At 42.3% G+C, this 19,799-nt stretch overlaps 1 protein-coding gene across 1 annotated transcript in view; it reads right to left on the bottom strand.

Annotated features, from left to right (window-relative positions):
• Positions 1-19,799, bottom strand: part of BAG4 (BCL2 associated athanogene 4) — a 35,713-nt gene that overhangs the window by 6,007 nt on the left and 9,907 nt on the right. The window contains exon 2 of the mRNA XM_006765578.2: positions 16,481-16,588. Within this exon, the coding sequence (XP_006765641.1) occupies positions 16,481-16,588 (108 nt within the window). The remainder of the gene's footprint in view (positions 1-16,480; positions 16,589-19,799) is intronic.

Raw genomic sequence — 19,799 nt, forward strand, 5'->3', positions numbered from 1 at the left:
TTTTATTATATAGGATAGAGGCCTGGTGCACGGGTGGGGGCCGGCTGGTTTGCCATGAAGGGTGTCCCAGATCCGGGTGAGGGTCCCCCTTGGGTGCCTGGCCAGCCTGGATGAGGGGATGATGGCTGTTTGCAGCTGGTCACACTTCCTTCAGGGTGGGGGTCCCCACTGGGGTGCCTGGCCAGTCTGGGTGAGGGGCTGAGTGCCGTTTTCATGCTGGCGAGCAACTTAAGCTCCCAACCTCTCCTTTTTTTTCTCTCTTTTTTTTTTATTCTGGGATTTATTTACCTTCTATGGCTGTCACTGGAGCTGAGAGCCGGCTTTAGCTCTGAGGCCGGCTCCAGCTTGAGGCCACAGCTGCTGAAAACAGGTATCTGGGGTTTGTTTAGCTTCTATAATTGCAACATTGTTTCTTAGAGTACAGCTCAGAGCCTGGCAGCGGCAGGTGGGGTACCTTGGCTTCCTCCATCACTGGAGCAAGCAAACCTCCTGCTCACTTCAGCTGCCTAGCTGCTGGCCACCAACTTGGTTGGCAGTTAATTTGCATATCGCCCTGATTAGCCAATGGGAAGCGTGTTGGAGGTATGGTTAATTACCCTATTTGTCTTTTATTAGATTAGATGAATCCTGATCTTATATAGCTGTTAATAATGGAAGAAAATGAAATTCAAATTTGATTCCTAATCTAACACATAAAAATTGGGATAAATCAATGTGAAAAATAACTTAAATTCCTAGTCATATTTTATGGCAAGAAGATAAAAGACAGGCTATTATCACTACATGCCTGGGAGTGGTTTAACGGAAGATTCCAGCAAGGCATTCCCTGAATAGAAGGACAATGAACCATTCTTTGTTAAAGCCATTAGGAGGCTGTTAAGGTCTTCTGCCCATGGGTTAAATGTGCCTAAACAAAGAATCCCTTAATACAACATACACAGTTGGTGACTTAGCATCTATCTACTGCCTCCAGCAAGCCCCCTATGAGGGATGGAGCCAGCAACTAGAACATGTGTCCTGACCAGAAATAGAACTGGCAAACTTTCGGTGCAGAGGACAATGCCCAACCAACTGAGCCATCCCAGCCAGGGCTCTGTACTGTTATTTAACTTCTAGAAATCCTTCCTAAGAAAATGATTCAACTAGAGAAAAAGTTATAGGCATAAATTTGTTCATCACAGCATTATTTATAATCACACAAAATTGTAAACAACCTAAATGCTCTATAATAATGGAATCATTAAGTAGATGACGGGCCATTCATTGAGGGAATTTTATTCTGCCTTTAAAAGTTACTATTAGCCCTGACCGGTTTGGCTCAGTGGATAGAGCATCGGCCTGCGGACTGAAGAGTCTCAGGTTCAATTCCAGTCAAGGGCACGTACCTTGGTTGTGGGCACATCCCCAGTAGGTGTGCAGGAGGCAGCTGATCGATGTTTCTCTCCCATCGATGTTTCTAGCTCTCTATCCCTCTCCCTTCCTCTCTGAAAAAATCAAAAATATATATTTAAAAAATAAAAAAATAAAAATAAAAAGCAATATTAAAAAAAAAAGTCACTATTAGCCTAGCTGGAGAGGCTGAGTTGGTTGAGCATAATCCGGTGCATGAAAAGTTGCCAGTTCAATCCATGTCTGGGCATATGCCCAGATTGCAGGCTCAATCCCCAGGTAGGTGGTGTGTAGGAAGCAGCCAATTGATGTTTCGCTCTCCCTCTCTGTTCCTCCCTTTCTAAAATTCAATTTTAAAAAATGACCAATTTTATTACATACTAGAGACCCGGTGTACGAAATTCGTGCATTGGGGGGGAGGGAGTGTCCCCTCAGCCCAGCCTGTGCCCTCTCACAGTCCGGGAGCCCTGCAATTGGTCACCCCGAAAAGGTAGGCCCCGCCCACCTGGCCAGGGCTCTTCAATGGATCACCCCTGCAGAGGGAGGACCCGCCCACCTGCTACAGTCCGCCAGTTGGTGGCCTGGGCCTCCGTCTGCAGGGCGATGGCCAGGCCCCCAACCAATCACATTGCACCCATCTTGGCTGGCCTGGAGCCAGTGGGTGTCATAGCATGGTTGTCCACAAGGTCATTCGGCTGTCCAGGCTAATTAGCATATTATGCTTTTATTATTATAGATGTACATTTAGGGGTTCCATAAGAATATGAAATCTAGCCCTACCTGGTTTGGCTCAGTGGATAGAGTGTTGGCCTGCAGACTAAAGGGTCCCAGGTTTGATTCTGGCCAAGGGTACATGCCTGGGTTGAGGGCTCGATCCCCAATCAGGGGCATGCAGGAGGCAGTCAATCAATGATTCTCTCTCATCATTGATGTTTCTATCTCTCTCTCCCTCTTCCTTCCTCTCTGAAATCAATAAATATATATATATAAAAGAATATGAAATCCAAAGTCACATTGAGCAGTTGAGGCTCACATGCCATTCTAAACTAAGGAGAGGGAGGAAGGAGTCTAGTATTTCAACAAGAACATATGCAATTTACAGGTAGATGAGAAAGAGCAAACATGTGGTAAACAAATTCTTGCTGGGTCACCCAGAAACAATAGGATACAGAGGAGACTTGGATCCTCCCTGTCTGTCTGCCACACTTAATTCATATATGCTAAGGAAAACAACTAGGGAGAATAGCTCCCATCCATTAAGCAGGTCTTTTGATCTGAATTCCTTTAAACCAGTGGTTCTCAACCTTGACTGCACATTAGAATCACCTGGGAATCTTTTCAAAATCCTGATTTCTGGGCCTCATCCTCCAGAAATTCTGTTTCTTTGATATGGGGTGGGGCCACAATCATTAGTAACAAAGATTCCCAGGTGATTCTAATGTGCAGCCAAGGTTGAGAACCACTGCTTTAAACAGATAAGTGGGAGGGTCAAAGGTTTTTTTTTATGAGTCTTTTGTTTCTTAAAAATAACCAGCTTAGCCGAAACCGGTTTGGCTCAGTGGCTAGAGCGTCGGCCTGCAGACTGAAAGGTCACAGGTTCGATTCCAGTCAAGGGCTGTACCTGGGTTGCGGGCACATCCCCAGTAGGAGATGTGCAGGAGGCAGCTGATCGATGTTTCTAACTCTCTATCTCTCTCCCTTCCTCTCTGTAAAAAATCAATAAAATATATTAAAAAAATAAATAAATAACCAGCTTAAAATCATCGATATCCCAAAAGAACTATTTTGCGGTGACAAACTCTGCTTTCCCTCATTAGGATAATATAATTAAGAGTATTTTGCTTCCCTTTCTTTATTTTCCAAATTATTAATAACTAGAGGCCCGGTGCACAAAAATTTGTGCACTTGGGGGAAGGGAGGTTCCCTCAGACCGGCCTGTGCCCTCTTGCAGTCTGGGATGCCTCGGGAGATAACACCCGGGCAGGGCCAATCCCTAGGTGCAGAGGGCAGGGCCAATCCCTAGGTGCAGCCCCTGGTGGGGCTCAGAGCAGGGCCAATTGGGGAGTTGGGGCGCCGCCCCCTGTCATGCACAGAGCAGGGAGGATTGGGAGGTTGCGATGCCACCCTCAGTCACGCTCAGGGTAGGACCGATTGGGGGGTTGGGGCACCGACCCCTGTCACACTCAACGCAGGGTCGATGGGGAGGTTGTGGCGCCACCCTCAGTCACGCTCAGGGTAGGACCGATTGGGGGGTGGGGCACCGCCCCCTGTCACACTCAAGGCAGGGTCGATGGGGAGGTTGTGGCGCCACCCCCGTCATGCACAGAGCAGGGCCCATCAGGGGGTTGGGGGGCTGCCCTCTATCACCCACAGAGCAGGGCCAATCAGGGTGTTGGGTCGCCACCACTCTCACACTCAGGGCAAGGCCCATGGGAAGGTTATGGCTCTACCCTGTCACATACAGAGCAGGGCCTGTGTGTGTGAGTGTGTGTGTGTCGGGGGGGTGGGGCGCCGCCCCCTGTCACACACAGAGCCGCAGGGTGATCAGGGGGTTGGGGAGCTCCCCCATATCAGGCACAGAGTAGGGCTGATCAGGGGGTTGGGGTGCCTTCCCCTGTCACGAACAGAGCAGGGATGATAGGGAGGTTGTGGCCCAGTCCCCTGTAACACACAGAGCCGCAGGGCGATCAGGGGGCTGGGGAACTCCCCCCTATCAGGCACAGAGCAGGGCTGATCAGGGGGTTGGGGCGCCTTCCCCTGTCACGAACAGAGCAGGGCGGATAGGGCGGTTGTATTCGCAACATAGTTGCTTAGAGTTGCAGCTGAGAGGCCGGCAAGTAAGGCGGGGAATGTTGGAGTTCTCCATCACTGAACCAAGCAAGCCTCCCTGTTCGCATCAGCTGCCTGGCTCCCGGCCGCCATCTTGGCTGCCAGTTAATTTGCATATCTCAGCCCTACTCTGTGAGTGACAGGGGGATTAGCCAATGGGAAGGGTAGCGGTCGTATGCAAATTACCATGTTTCTCTTTTATTAGTGTAAAGTTGCACTCTTTATAGTAAAAAAATTTTTATGCTATTAAAAATGTCATTAAATCCCAAGTGTATCTAGAGGGTTGCTAGGACCACAGCTTCTTCATTGGTTTCTGAGTAGAGTATTGGGGTTTTTTTTGTAATCCTTACCCTGTGGGAAACTGATATAGGGTTAAGTCTCAGACTGACCTGTTGGCAAAGTCACAAACAAGCCTCAGCTTAGAGGGCACAGTCCTCTTAGCATAATTAGGCTTGACCTTTTAACCCTCCCTAGATCCTATCTGGGAAGCTAATGGGCTGACAAGTGCAGTAAGTGTAACCATGGAAAAACAAGTGAAACTCACAAGAACTGTAACTATGGTGACCACTACCTTGTTTACCTCGCACTATAAAAAGCGTGGTGAGGCCTGAGCACAGTGGAAGTCCTTCCTCTTGAGTTGGACTTGCCGCCTGGTCCCCCAATATTCCCAAATTATCTTGTGTCTTTTCTTTTTCATTTGTTGTGCGGCTCCTCTTCCAGACCCGAACCCTGAACCATGCAGGACGTGGAGGGAAACACGACACCCAAGGATATTTTTCCTTTGATTTTTAGAGAGTGGGAGGGAGGGGGAGAAACATCAATCTGAGAGAGACACACGGATTGGTTGTCTCCACCCTGGGATCATGCCTGCAACCAAGGGACGTGCCCTTGACCAGACTCAAACCCAGGACCCTTCAGTCCACAGGTGACACTCTTCCAAGTACAGACAGTCCTCGGGTTACGTCGGACGTCGTTTCGTGGTTACGTCACCATCTCCCATTTATTTATTAAAAATAAAAAGTTCCGTCATTTCGACGTATGTACGTATGTGCTTTATGTTTGTTATTATTTATTTACCACAAGTAAAGGTCAGGAATTGTTACCTTTCTTTTAGGTTTTTTTTACTGTTTGACTTCATTACTGCTGTGTATGTGCTCCATGTGAGTGACGTAGGTGTTTATGTAGGTGGGTTCCGACTTATAGCAAAAATCGCGTTACGTCGTGCCATAGGAACTGATCTCCGACGTAACCTGAGGACCTACTGTACACTATTTTTATGAAGAGGAAACTTGTATCTGGTGACAGCAAGCTGTGATGGGAAACATGTCAGCTGATATGTCAAGACATGACATCTGAAACTGATGAAGAATTAAAATCTTTGACAGTCACTAAATTTCTGTAAAACTAGAGGCCCAGTGCATGGATTCGTGCACACTGAAAGGAAATTAATTAGAAGGTGGCCGGCAGGCAGGACTGGGAGACAGGCCAGACATGCCCTGGAGTAAACCTCCCATGGTCCCTCCCTGGCTGGCCGCACCTAGGGCGGCGCTGGGACTCAAAAGGGTGTCTGCAGAGTGAGTGGGAACCCTCTGGCAGGTGGGGTCCCTCGGCCTGGCCTGCGGGAATCAGGGAGCTGGAAAGGAGCCCAGGCCGGCACCGATCCCACTCATCCTGGCCCCGCTCCCGCTCATCCCGGCCCTGCTGCACCTGCCACCGCCACCGCTCAGTAGTGCATGTCGTGGAGGTGGGAGAGATTCACTCCACCACCGTTGCTTTTGCCAGCATCTGGTGCCCCTCAGTCAGATGAGCGGCACTCCTGCTGTGAGAATGCACTGACCACCAGGGGGCAGCTCCTGTGTTGAGCGTCTGCCCCCTGGTGGTCAGTGCATGTCATAGAGACCGGCCAAATGGTCGTTCGGCCAGTCACTTAGGCTTTTATATAGATAGATACTCAATCTGGATTCGAGAGGAAGTCAAGAGACTGGAACTTTTTAAACTCAGAGAAATTCCCATGCTACTCTTGTTCTAGATGAACATATAGCTAGACATGACTTAGCATTCAAAAGTGAAAATATGGCATTACATTGCAAGTTAAAGATTATCTAGTATGATATATTTCTACCAAAAGGTGATTTCACAGTTAATGAATTTTTGCATGGATGTAGAATCTAAAGAAGAGAAAAGTGGTTAGGTTTCTCACCCAAAAAACAATACTGTTCAATGAATTCCCTTTCCATCTGATAAATGAATATGAAACAGCAAACATAAGTAATAATAAAAAATTCCTCTAGCAACACCACAACTCCTCCTGTTTTGTTTATATTGAAAAACACGGAAGGCTTCACCACAAAATATTCCAAGATTTCACAGTTATCAACAGTCAACATCAACTTGAATTTCTACTAACGCTCATTTTTGGAATTGTCAAATCAATTATCACCTCCCAGTTGCTTCCTCATGCACCACCTCTACAATTTTTGTCTCACAGGAGTACCTCACCATAGTACTTAATAAGCTGTATTTTACAACCTAACTCCCCTTTAAATTAAACGAAAAAGTGATACAATGCCTTTTTGTATCATGATTTCTCAATTCAGAATGTTATAAAAGGACCTCAGTTCTTTGTTAGATCATCTCTATCCCCAGGCACTCTGTGTTCTATGGTGTAATCTCTCAGAAGCCCAGAGAATATCTCCTTTATCAGAAAATCAATGTGAAAACACCCAACGTCTTTCATCCTCTCCTGCAGGGCCCTGAGAAATCATTTGGTCTGGCCCTACCAAGGCATTAGGGGTGAGTTAATTAAATGTTTGACCACATATAGCAGGCTAATTTTTAAGTTGATAATTTTGTATGGCCTGCGAATGATGTTCTAAATATCCAAATGGCCCTTTGGCAGGAAAAAAGGTTCCCCACCTTTGCTTTAGAAGGTACAAGGAAAAGAAGCTTTAGAAAACCAGGTTGAATTTATAATCAATGAGAGGATTTTACTTCTTTTTAGAAAAACTGATTTTTAGACAGAGGAAAGGGGAGAAGAGGGAGAGAGAGAGACATCTATTGTTGCCTCCCACACCCATACTGACTGTGATGGAACCGCAACCTGGGTTTGTGCCCTGATCAGAACCAAACCCTCCACCTTTTGGTGCACAGGACAATGCTCTAACCAGCTGAGCCACACTGGTTAGGGCTCAATAAGAGGATTTTTAAACAATCTACATCATTGCTAGAAAACTGCATGTTTGTCATGCAAATTACTTCCTGTTTTTTAGATGTCTTCATGAGTTCATACCTTTTCCCAAGTACCCCCTTGTTGGTAGATCACTGGCCTACAATGTGCATGTGTACAAACAAACATGGAGCCAGTTGCTAAAGATGTTGGCTAAAGATGAGGTAATGATCATATTTCAGAAATGTTTTGAAGTTTTTAAGTCTTCTTCTGAAAAGTAGTCTGGCAGCACAGCAAAGAAAATAAAGAAGTTCCTGGCCCAGTTTCAGAGCTCTGAAACAGAAGCCAAAGAGGAAGAAAATCAAGGCAAGGCTTCTTTCACTTCCAGAAGTCCTTGATGGAAATGAAGGAGTTATTAGAGAAAATAAGAAGTAATCTTAGTTTAAAGAACTCAGAGAATACCTCACGAGCTTCATCAACAGTCTGGTGACACAATATCTTCTGCCTCTGTATGAGTTGGTGTACTTCAGTGCTGCTCACACCCTGCTCCATGAATCGCCCTACATGCTCCTCTTACCAATCCTTACTATTAGCTGAAGAACGAAGCTCTGAAAAATGAGGAAAGCTATATATCAAAGATTGCCCCAATAGCCGCACAGTACATAAACTGCACCTGAAAGTGAAGCAGGCTAATCAACGTGGTGCATTGAGAAGAAGCCTTAGCAACATTAACAGCTTTTAAAGAAATGGATATAAATTCCACATTCTCAGAAAACAAATACATGTAATTATGCACTCTTGATTTATTAAAACTGTTTCTGAATTAGAATTTTTAAGATATATAAAACCTACCAAATAGAAGAATGATCATGTGGCAAGACTAACATGAAGTGCCAGCGAGAAGGCAAATGAGTGACACCATTTAATTTTTTAAAAAAAGAAACTAGTCATATCTACATACCACTATAGGAGTCTGTTTTGGTCAGAAGATAAACTGTAATTCCCCCATGATGTTTCATCAGAAAAATACATGTGCTACCCCATTTGGGTAGATGTCTAGATACCTTTGGGTCACTACTGTTGCTTTCAAAAAATCATTACAGCCCTAACCGGTTTGGCTCAGTGGATAGAGCGTCGGCCTGCGGACTGAAAGGTCCCAGGTTCGATTCCGGTCAAGGGCATGTACCTGGGTTGCGGGCACGTCCCCAGTGGGAGGATGTGCGGGGGGCAGCTGATCGATGTTTCTAGCTCTCTATCTCTCTCCCTTCCTCTCTGTAAAAAATCAATAAAAATATATTAAAAAAAAAAAAAAAATCATTACAAATAATAAGTGACTCTTTCTTAAACATATGTAATATACACATGTAATAAATTCCTTCCCTTAAGAGGGGAAAATGCCATGTTCTAAGAACAATCTTTACCAGTAAGATCAATTGATGAAATCATAAAAATTAACATTGCTAAGAAAAATTGTGACTCATACTTAAAAGAGTGATGTCTTTCTCTCACAGTAACTGTAAAAGTAATGCATGCTATTCCTCAATTTGATCTATATGCAATCCCAACGAAAATCCTAGGTACCTTTTGTGCTGAAATTGAAAGGTGATCCTAAAATTCATATGAAATTGCAAGGGACCCAGAACAGCCAAGACAATCTTGAAAAAGAAAGTTGGAGGACTCATACTTACTGATTTCAAATTTTACTACAGAACTATAGTATTCAAAACAATCTGATATTGCCAAAACCTCATATATATGCTCAGTTGATTTTCAATAAAGGTACCAAGATTATTTCAATGAGGAAAGACTAGTCTTTTCAACAGATGGTACTAAAATATTTGGATAGGCATGTGGAAAGGAATGAAGTTGAACCCTACTTCACACCATATATAGAAATTAACTAAAAATGGATCACAGCCCCCTAAATATAAAAGCTAAAACTATTTTTTTAAAAAGCTCTTTAAAGAAAACGTAGGAGCAAATCTCTGTGACCTTGGCTTCAGTGATGGTTTCTTAAATAGAGCACCAAAAGCAAAAGCAACAAAGGAAAGAAAAGATAGACTTCAAAATAAAAACAACATCAAAATTAAAAACAATTGTGCTCCAAAGGACACTACCAAGAGAGTGAAAAGCCCTGGCCCAGTTGGTTGAGCGTCATCCCATGCACCAAGAGGTCACTGGTTCAATTCCGGGACAGGGCACATGCCTGTGCTGCAATCCCCAGTAGGGGGTATGCAAGAGGAAGTCCATCCATGTTTCCCTCATTGATCGTTCTCTCTCTCTCTCTCTCTCTCTCTCTCTCTCTCTGTCTCTCTCTCTCTTTCTCTTCTCCCTTCCTCCCTCCCCCCCTTTCTCTCCTCTTTCACTGAAATCAATAAAAAATACATTTTCTTAAAAAAGAGTGAATGACATCCACAGAGTGGGAGAAAATATTTGTAAGTCGTATATTTCATAAGAGACTTTTATCTAGAATACATAAAGAACTCTTACAAGTCAACAATTTTTAAAAATCCATTATAAAAATGGACAAAGGATCTGAATAGTTCTCCAAATAAGATACATGAATGGCTAATAATAAGCACATGAAAATACCTTCAACATCATTAGTCATCAGGGATCTGCAAATTAAAACCACAATGAGATACCACTTCATGCCCACTAGATATATTAGTTTTAAAAAAAAAGGAAAATAGCAAGTGTTGGCAAGAATATAGAAAAACTGAAACCCTCATTCATTGCTGCTGGGGATGTGAGTTGATGCAGTTGCTTTGGAAAACAGTTTGTCAGTTCCTCAAACTGTTATACAGAGTTAACAGATTACCCAGCATTTCCACTCCTAGGTACCTACCCAAGCAAGAGAACGGAAAACATATGTCCATATAAAAACTGGTACACAAATGTTTATAGCAGCATGACTCAAAACAGACAAAAAGTAGAAAAACTCAAATTTCTATTAACCAATAAATAGGTAAAGTAAATATGGTATAACCACAGAATGGATATTACTATTTAGCCATAGAAAAAAAATGACATGACATAACATGAAAGAACATTATACGAAGTGAAAGAAGCCAGTCACAAGATACCAGTCACATGATTCTGTTTACATGAAATGTCCAGAACAGACAAACTCAGAGAGATTAAAAAGTAGATTTGAGGTTGCCAGGAGCTAGGAGGTGGGAGAAATGGGGTGACAGGTATATAGTTTCTATTTGGGGTGATGAAAATGTGCTGGAATTTGACAGTGATTATAGTTGCACAACCTGTGAATGTACTAAGAACAACTGAACTGTTCACCTGAAAGGGTAGGTAGCCAAACCACAAGCATGTAGCATTAAGCAATAACAATGCCTGCTTCTCAATTTCAGTCACAGGAATGATGACACATTAGAAAAATGGAAGTTTGTGATAGATAAGTAGTAACATCATTGTTATCTTTATTTTGCATTCCACTATCTCGGATCAACCTTTTCCTAAAGTTCACATATACTTGATTATTATTTTTAAAAAGACTGCTTTTATATTTCCCCTAAATAAATATGCAAACCTTGCTCTAACTTTAATTATTCTGGCTCAAAATCAATCTTAAAGAATTGATTACATCAACAAATTAATGAGGAGAAAAAAGGAACATAATGTTTTTTTTAGGTGAATTATTCAGCCCCATAAAAAAACTTACTGCTATTATTTCAGCCTACATATCACTAATAAATTAGAACAGAATTGAATATAGTATCCAACTATTTGAAACCCATCAGGATTATATTAGTACTAGAGGCCCGGTGCACAAAAATTTGTGCACTCAGGGGTCCCTCAGTCCGTCCTATGCCCTCTTGCAGTGTGGGGCCCCTCAGAGAATGTCCACCCCAGTGGGGACCCTCACCTCATGGAGTTTGGGCCAGCCTGGGTGAGGGGCTGAGGGCTGTTTTCAGGCAGGCCAAGCATCCTGGCTACATAAGCTCCCAGCCGAGGGGCTGATAGCTATTTGCAGTCTGGCCGTAGCCCCCAGCCTCCCAATCTCCCAGTGGAGTCTGGTTGGATGCAGGTATCTGAGATTTATTTATCTTCTATAATTGAAACTTTGCTGCCTTTGTTGGAGGCCTGAGGAAAGCTTGGCTTCCTCCATCGCCAGGGGCAACCCACTCCTGCTTGCTCCAGCTCCATGGCCACTGCTGGCTGAAAGCAGGTATCTGGGGTTTGTTTACCTTCTATAATTGAAACTTTGTTGCTTTCAGTGGAGCTCAGAGCCAGGCCGCAGCAGGCGGGGAACCTTGGCTTCCTCCATCACTGGAGCAAGCAAGCCTCCTGCTCGCTCCAGCTCCATGGCTGCCAGCCGCCATCCTGGTTGGGTTAATTTGCATATAGTTGCTCTGATTGGCTGATGGGCGTGGCTTAAGGTGTAGCAAAAGTATGGTCAATTTGCATGCTTGTCTTTTATTAGTATAGGATAGTTTACAGTGATCAAAATTTTAATTCTGCAGAGAACATTTATTTTAAATTAATTCTTACCTGGATCTAAAATTCAAATTCTTTGAAAGCTACTTAAGTGCAGCCACTGTAAAATTGAATATACAGTGGGGCCTTGACTTACGAGTGTCCCAACTAACGAGTTTTTTCGAGATACGAGCTGTCTCTCGGCTGATTTTTTGCTTTGAGCTGTGAGCTAAAATTCGGGTTACATACGAGCCAGCTTCAGATACCCCACCACTAGTTGGCGCAGCGAACGTCACAGTGATTTGACATACGAGTAATTTGAGTTACGAGCTCTGTCACAGAACGAATTAAACTCCTAAGTCAAGGCCCCACTGTACTACAATCATATTTTTAAAATATTATTTGCATGTAAAATATGGTATCTAGATAGAAAAAAAATAGAAGGAAATACAGAAACGTGACAATTATTGCTTTATTAGGGTGGCCAGATTATGGGTGACTAACTTTTTAAACATTTCCTCACTGGTAGAATCATCTCTGAGAAAAGTAATTTGCCTATCCTATATAATATAAGGCTAATATGCAAATCGCTGAACAGTGGAATGACTGGTCGCTATGACGTGCACTGACCACCAGGGGGCAGATGCTCAATGCAGGAGTTGCCCCCTGGTGGTCAGTGCACTCCCACAAGAGGAGCGCTGCTCAGCCAGAAGCCAGGCTCATGACTAGCAAGTGCAGCAGCAGTGGCGGGAGCATCTCCCACCTCTGCAGCAGGCAGACATCCCTGGAGGGGTCCTGGACTGGGAGAGGGTGCGTGCTGGGTTGAGGAACAACCCCCCTCCCGACCCAGTGCACTAATGTTGTGCACCAGGCCTCTAGTATTTAATAACAATGTATTTGCATCAAAATGACTGCATGTAAACAGCTTTGAAATAATTTGAATGTTAGATCCAGATCAGAGTTCATGTAAATTAAGGTTATCTGCAGAATTAAATTTTCAGATTACCCCAGAGAAATCCTTATCTCATACAGAAAAGTAAAAAACCATGTTGAGTAAAAAGAGCAAGGAGAGAATGCTAGGGTAAAACCACTCAGATCAAGTTTTAAGGCATTAAATAATACTATATAAATACATACACAAGCAGTAAAAGCATAAACACATGTATAATATAATAAATGTAACTTCAAAAATGGAAAGAAATGTTATATGGGGCTCCATTGTATTTGTTTTACTTTTTTAAAAAAATATATATTATTGATTTTTTACAGAGAGGAAGGAAGAAGGATAGAGAGTTAGAAACATCGATGAGAGAGAAACATCAATCAGCTGCCTCCCACACACCTCCTACCGTGGATGTGCCCAAACCAAGGTACATGCCCTTGACCGGAATCGAACCTGGGACCTTTCAGTCTGCAGGCCAATGCTCTATCCATTGAGCCAAACCGGTTAGGGCTGTTTAACTTTTTTTTAAAAATCTGAAACAAATGTGGCAAACTTAAAAACTGACAAAGGAGCTGGATTTAAAAATGTACATGTTTTGTTTCCTTTCAATATGCTTGAAATATTTAAAATAAAAGAAGTCAAATTTTCTTCTTCTTAAATATTTTTTTATTGATTTCAGAGAGGAAGGGAGAGGGAGAGAGAGATAGAAACATCAATGATGAGAGAGAATCATTGATTGGCTGCCTCCTGCACGATTGAGCCTGCAACCCAGGCATGTGCCCTGACTGGGAATCAAACCATGACCTCCTGGTGAATAGGTCAATGCTCAACCACTAAGCAATGTCTGGGCAGAAGTCAAATGTTCTTACTCCAAAGGCAAAGCAACAGGAGCAAACATAAATAAGTGGGACAAATATCAAACTAATAAGCTTCTGCACAGCAAAGAAAAAACCATGACAAAAGGAAAGCACATTTCTCCTACTGAATGGGAGAAAATGTTTGCAAATTCTATTTCTGATAAGGAGTTAATATACAAAATATATAAAGACCTCATACAAGTCAATAGCAAAAATAATCAGTTTAAGATGGCAGAAGATCTGAACAGACATTTTTTTCAAGGAAGACGTATAGATGGCCAGCAGGTACATGAAAGTCTTAATATCACTAATCATCGGGGAAATGTAAATCAAAACCACAATGAGCACCCCACACCTGTTAGAATGCCTATTATCAAAAGAGGCAAGAAACAAGTGTTAGCATGGATGTAGAGAAAAGGGAACCTTTTTGCACTGCTGGTGGGATTATAAATTGGTGCAGCCACTATGGAAACCAGTATAGAAGTTCCTTAAAAAATTAAAAATAGAACTACCACATGACCCAGCAATGCCATATCTAGAAATATATCCAAAGAATACAAAACATTAATTCAAAAAGGTACCTGTATCCCCATGTTCAGTAAAGTATCCTATCTAATAAAAGAGAAACATGGTAATTAGCCATAACTTTGCTACCCTTCCCATTGGCTAATCAGGAAGATATGCAAATTAACTGCCAACCAAGATGGCGACCGGAGGCCAGGCAACTGACGCGAACAGGAGGTTTGCTTGCTCCAGTGATGGAGGAAGCCAACGTTCCCTGCCTGCCACTGCTGGGCTCTGAGCTACTCTCTAAGAAACATTGTTACAAATATAGAAGCTAAACAAAACCCCATAAACCTGCTTTCAGTCAGCCGGGATCTCAGAGCTGGAGTCACAACAAAGTTTCAAATACAGAAGGTAAACAAAGTCCAGAAACCTGCTTTCAGCAGCCGAGGTCTCAGAGCTGGAGCCGAGCCTCAGAGCTAAAGATGGCTCTCAGCTCCAGTGACAGCCATAGAAGGTAAATAAAATCCCAGAATAGAAAAGAAAAAAGAAATAAAAGAGAGGTTGGGAGCTTCAGTCACCCATCACCCTGAAAACGGCCCTTAGCCCCTCACCCAGACTGGCCAGGCACCCCAGTGGGGACCCCCACCCTGAAGGGGGTGTGCTCAGTGGAGCAGCGAAGCCTCCCAGCCTAGGATCAGCAGAGCCACAAGGCCTCCCGAATCCGGAATCAGTGGAGCCACGAGGCCTCCTGGCACCAGGATCAGCGGAGCCACGAGGCCTCCCAGCACTGGGATCAGCGGAGTGTGAGGCCTCCTAGCACTGGGATCAGTGGAGCCACGAGGCCTCCTGGCCCCTGGAGCAGCGTGACGGGGGAAGCGCCCAAACCCCCTGATTGCCCTGTGGCTCTGTGTGTGACAGGGCTCGGGGCCACAACCTCCCTATCTGTTCTGCTCTGTTCGTCAAAGGGGAAGGCGCCCCAACCCCCTGATCGGCCCTGCTCTGGGGGCGGTGCCCCAACTCCCCAGTTGGCCCTGCTCTGAGCCCAACCAGGAGCTGCGGGGCAGGCACCTAGGGATTGGGCCTGCCCTCTGCCACCTGGGAGTGGGCCTAAGCCAGCAGGTTGTTATCTCCCGAGGGGTCCCAGACTGTGAGAGGGCACAAGTGAGGCTGAGGAACACCAGCCCCCCCCCTCCCCGGCCAGTGCACAAATTTTTGTGCACCGGGCCTCTAGTCCTATATAATAAAAGCCCAGCGACCGAACTGTGAACAACTGCTCGACCAGTTGCTATGACAGCCACTGACCAGCAGGGAGCAGATGCTCAATGCAGGAGCTGCTCCCTGGTGGTCAATGAGCTCCCACAGTGGGAGTGCCACTCCGCTGACCAGGATGAGTGGCTGCTCCCACAGCAGGTGGATCCCCACAGGCCACACCCCCCACCAGTGCACAAATCCCGTGCACCAGGCCTCTAGTTATTTTTAATAGCCAAGACATGGAAACAACCAAATGTTCATAAATGGACCAACAGATAAAGAAAATGTAGTATATGTATACAATGGAATATTATTCATCCATAAAAATAGAAGAAAATCTTGACAATTGGAACTACATGGATGGACCTTGAGAGCACTATGCTAAGTGAAATAAGCCAGACAGACAAAGACAAATATCATATTATCTCACTTATATGTGGAATCTAAACAAAACACAAACAGCCCAATTCAAAGATACAGAGAACAGACTGGTGGTTTCGAGGATGACAGAAAGGGGCAGCAGGGAGTGGAACTGTGCCAAATGGGTGGAGATGGTCAAAAGGTACACACTCCCAATTATAAATGGTGTGCAAACAACCATTATAAAAATAAATTATGAAGATGTAATGTACAGCATGGTGACCATAGTTAATACTGTACCATATATTTCAAAGTTGCTAAAAGAATAAGCCTTAAAATGTTTCATCACAAAAAAATAAAATTTGTAATTATATATGGTAATGAATGTTAACTAGACCTATCATTTTGCAATATATACAAATATTGAATCATTATGTTATATACCTCAAACTAATATAATGTTATATATGCCAATTATATTTCTAAAAAAGGTCAAATTTAAAAAAATAAGTACATTTTATTTTTGTTTCCAGATCCTGAGAAATAAACTATTATGCCTTAAGCTATCTTTGTTATAGGTAATATTTGTCTAGATATTTATCTTTAAGCTAAAAACATTAAGATGATTAAGATATATTAAATAACAAAACCCCACACATCATTACTATGAAATCTCCATAGTTCCTGAAAATAAATCAGTTCATTAAGAAAATATTCAGAAACTCTGTCAATTTTAGACCATACCTGGCCTTGCATTTCTGGTCTTACAGGATATGTACTTGTTGGGTAAGGAGCCCTAGGTCTGGCAGAGTTCCAGTAGTTGGAATTGTAGCTAGGATATGGTGGCTGCTCCTAAAACAAAAAACAAAAGAAAGTGGAAAATAAATGCACTTTTACTAACATTCTTACATTATTCTGAGAAGTTGAGACAGATATAAGTTTCAAAAAAGAAGAAAAAGCACTAGAACCCTTCTATAAAATCAATTATTATTAAATTGATGCAGATATATATGATAAATCACATGCCCTAGGACAGGGGTGGGGAACCTTTTTTCTGCCAAGAGCCATTCGGATATTTATAACATCATTCATGGGCTGTACAAAATTATCAACTCAAAATTAGCCTACTATATTTGGTCAAACATTTAATTAACTCACCCCTAATGCCTTGGCAGGGCCAGACCAAACAATATGGCCCACGGGTTGGATGTTTCGCACCCATGCCCTAGAACAAAACAATATTGACTGTCTAGTAAAAGCCTGTTCTTATGCATTATGCCAATACTACCAGACCAAATGATATATAAAGGAATTTTACTATGTCAAGATGATTAGCAAAACCAGAAACATTAGATTCCTTTATCCCTCTCCAATCACTAACTCCATCAATACTAAAATTTAATTAATGCAGCAAATTATAGTTCTTTGCCATTGTTAAGTAGTATTTACTTATTTCAATAACTTTGGAACTTGAAAGTATTACTACTAAACTTTACCTCAAATTTACTTTATTAAACTTTTAGTACTTCAAATATATAAAACTTTAAAACTCAACTTCTTTGCCTGGCGACTCTAGTTTTTTCACATTCCTCTACACCAGTGATGGCGAACCTTTTGAGCTCGGCGTGTCAGCATTTTGAAAAACACTAACTTAACTCTGGTGCCGTGTCACATATAGAAATTTTTTGATATTTGCAACCATAGTAAAACAAAGATCTATATTTTTGATATTTATTTTATATATTTAAATGCCATTTAACAAAGAAAAATCAACCAAAAAAATGAGTTCGCACGTCACCTCTGACACGCGTGTCATAGGTTCGCCATCACTGCTCTACACTCTGCTGTGGCTCAGCTTTGTGCTGGTTAACCTATAACTAACTTCATATCAGGAATTAATATAGAAAAATTTGGTAATTTTCTCCAAGGAGAAAATCTAGCTATGAAATTAAACTACAGCTTTTAAGTCCAACTCAAGCCGAAACCGGTTTGGCTCAGTGGAAAGAGCATCGGCCTGCGGACTGAAAGGTCCCAGGTTCGATTCCGGTCAAGGGCATGTACCTGGGTTGCGGGCACATCCCCAGTAGGAGATGTGCAGGAGGCAGCTGATCGATGTCTCTCTCTCATCGATGTTTCTAACTCTATCTCTCTCCCTTCTTCTCTGTAAAAAATCAATAAAATATATTTTTAAAAAAAAAGTCCAACTCAAAAAGTTAATGTAATTATTTGCAATAAGCCAATAACTCTGATGAGACAAGATCAACTCAAAACTTTTCAAAGTCTGGCTTAATATATACATTTGTTACCCTATAAGCTGTTATTGTGCTTTGAACTTTGTAGTTTAAGTATAGTTTTAAGCTTAAACAGAATCTTTGAATTTTCCCCAAAAACTGTGAATATGGTTTCACAAAGAAGTGAACTGGCAGTGTGATCACTGAGAGTTTAATTTTCACCATCTGAGCTTAATTACAATACTTATTGGTTTCATAAAACTGTTCCTAAAGTTTGTAATTATTCTATATGACAGTATACTAGGTGTACCGGTTAATAATGATGGATTTTGTAATCAAAGAAAACACGATAATTTCAAGAGAAACATCAAAAGTGCTTTATTCAAAGTAATGTCCATTGCTAGCTACACATGTCCCCCATCTTTCAGGTAATTTGTGGATACCGTCCCAATAGAACTTTTCTTGTTTTGAGACAAACCATTCAGAGACCCAATTTTCATCTTCTTCGTATGTTTTGAAGTGCTGCTCAGAAAGTGCATGTGCCATTGATCGGAACAAGTGGTAATCTGAAAGAGCAAGGTCTGGTGAATACAGCGGGTAGGTTAATACTTCCCAGTCAAGACCTTTTAAAGTGTCTTTAACTGGTTTTGAAGTGTGTGATGGTGTATTATCATGAAGCAAAATCACTTTGCTGTGTCTTCTGGCACATTCTGGTCGTTTCACGATCAGAGCGTGGTTCAAATTGATTATTTGTTGCCGGTAGCGATCAGTATTAATGGTTTCACCTGGTTTTAGAAGCCCATAATACACCACACCCTCTCCTGATCCCACCAAAGCATTTTCTTCTTTCCGAAGCGATTCGGCCTTGCAGTTGACGTTGATGGTTGACCTGGATCAACCCATTTTCCTTCCTTTAAAATCTTTCCCATTGCTTGTAAAAGATCGGAAATTGTTTGCTGAGCAACGTTTAATCTTTCTGCAAGTTGTTTTTGAGTTTGACATGCATCTTCATCCAATAATGCTTGTAATTGTTGGTCTTCAAACATTTTAAATTGACCTGAACTTTCTTTGTCTTTCACATCGAAATCATCACCTTTAAAAAGCGTTTAACCCAGCGTTCCCAAGTATCTTGAGATGGAGCATGTTCACCATAAGCTTCCCGAAGTGTACGGTAACTTTCAGCAGCACTTTTCTTCAAAATAAAGTAATGAATTAAAAGTTCCCAGAAATGCTCTTCTTTTTGGCACGAAATTCAACATTTTTAAGCGTAAAAATATCTATGATGTTAACACCTTCAGCAAATTTGACATATGAAGTTTTAAAGCTGGCTGTCAATACAACAAAATAGCATACATATCAAATCGCATATATATCAACATATGTGTAACTCCATCTATTAAAAAAAATCCATATTATTAACTGGTACACCTAGTACAAACTGGGCAAGTAACATCTCCTTTTACATAATATAGAAAAACAGCAAGATTTAAAAAAATGTTTTGGGCAAACTTCAGATCCTAACTACCAAATTTCTCAGACAAATTCTCCTGATTAATATATTTCCTTCCTTCTCCTGGTTAAAGGGTGAGTATTTGACTAATTAATTGATTTCTCTCCACCAAGAATTTGAATCTTGAGCAAAGAGATGAAAATACAAGAGTTGAAGCTAACTCACTCCAGTGGTGGTCAACTACTACCTTATTCCCCAGAACTATTTTGTTTTTTTCTTTCCTACTGATTCTCTGAAGTACCCCACATGTTTACTACCTCTCCACCCTTGCATCCCTCATGTCACCCATGTCCTCATTTCCTTCCTTACTTAATCCCCTGCC

The sequence above is a fragment of the Myotis davidii genome, unplaced genomic scaffold (assembly GCF_000327345.1).
Source record: "Myotis davidii unplaced genomic scaffold, ASM32734v1 scaffold93, whole genome shotgun sequence".
Taxonomy (NCBI): Eukaryota; Metazoa; Chordata; class Mammalia; order Chiroptera; family Vespertilionidae; genus Myotis; species Myotis davidii.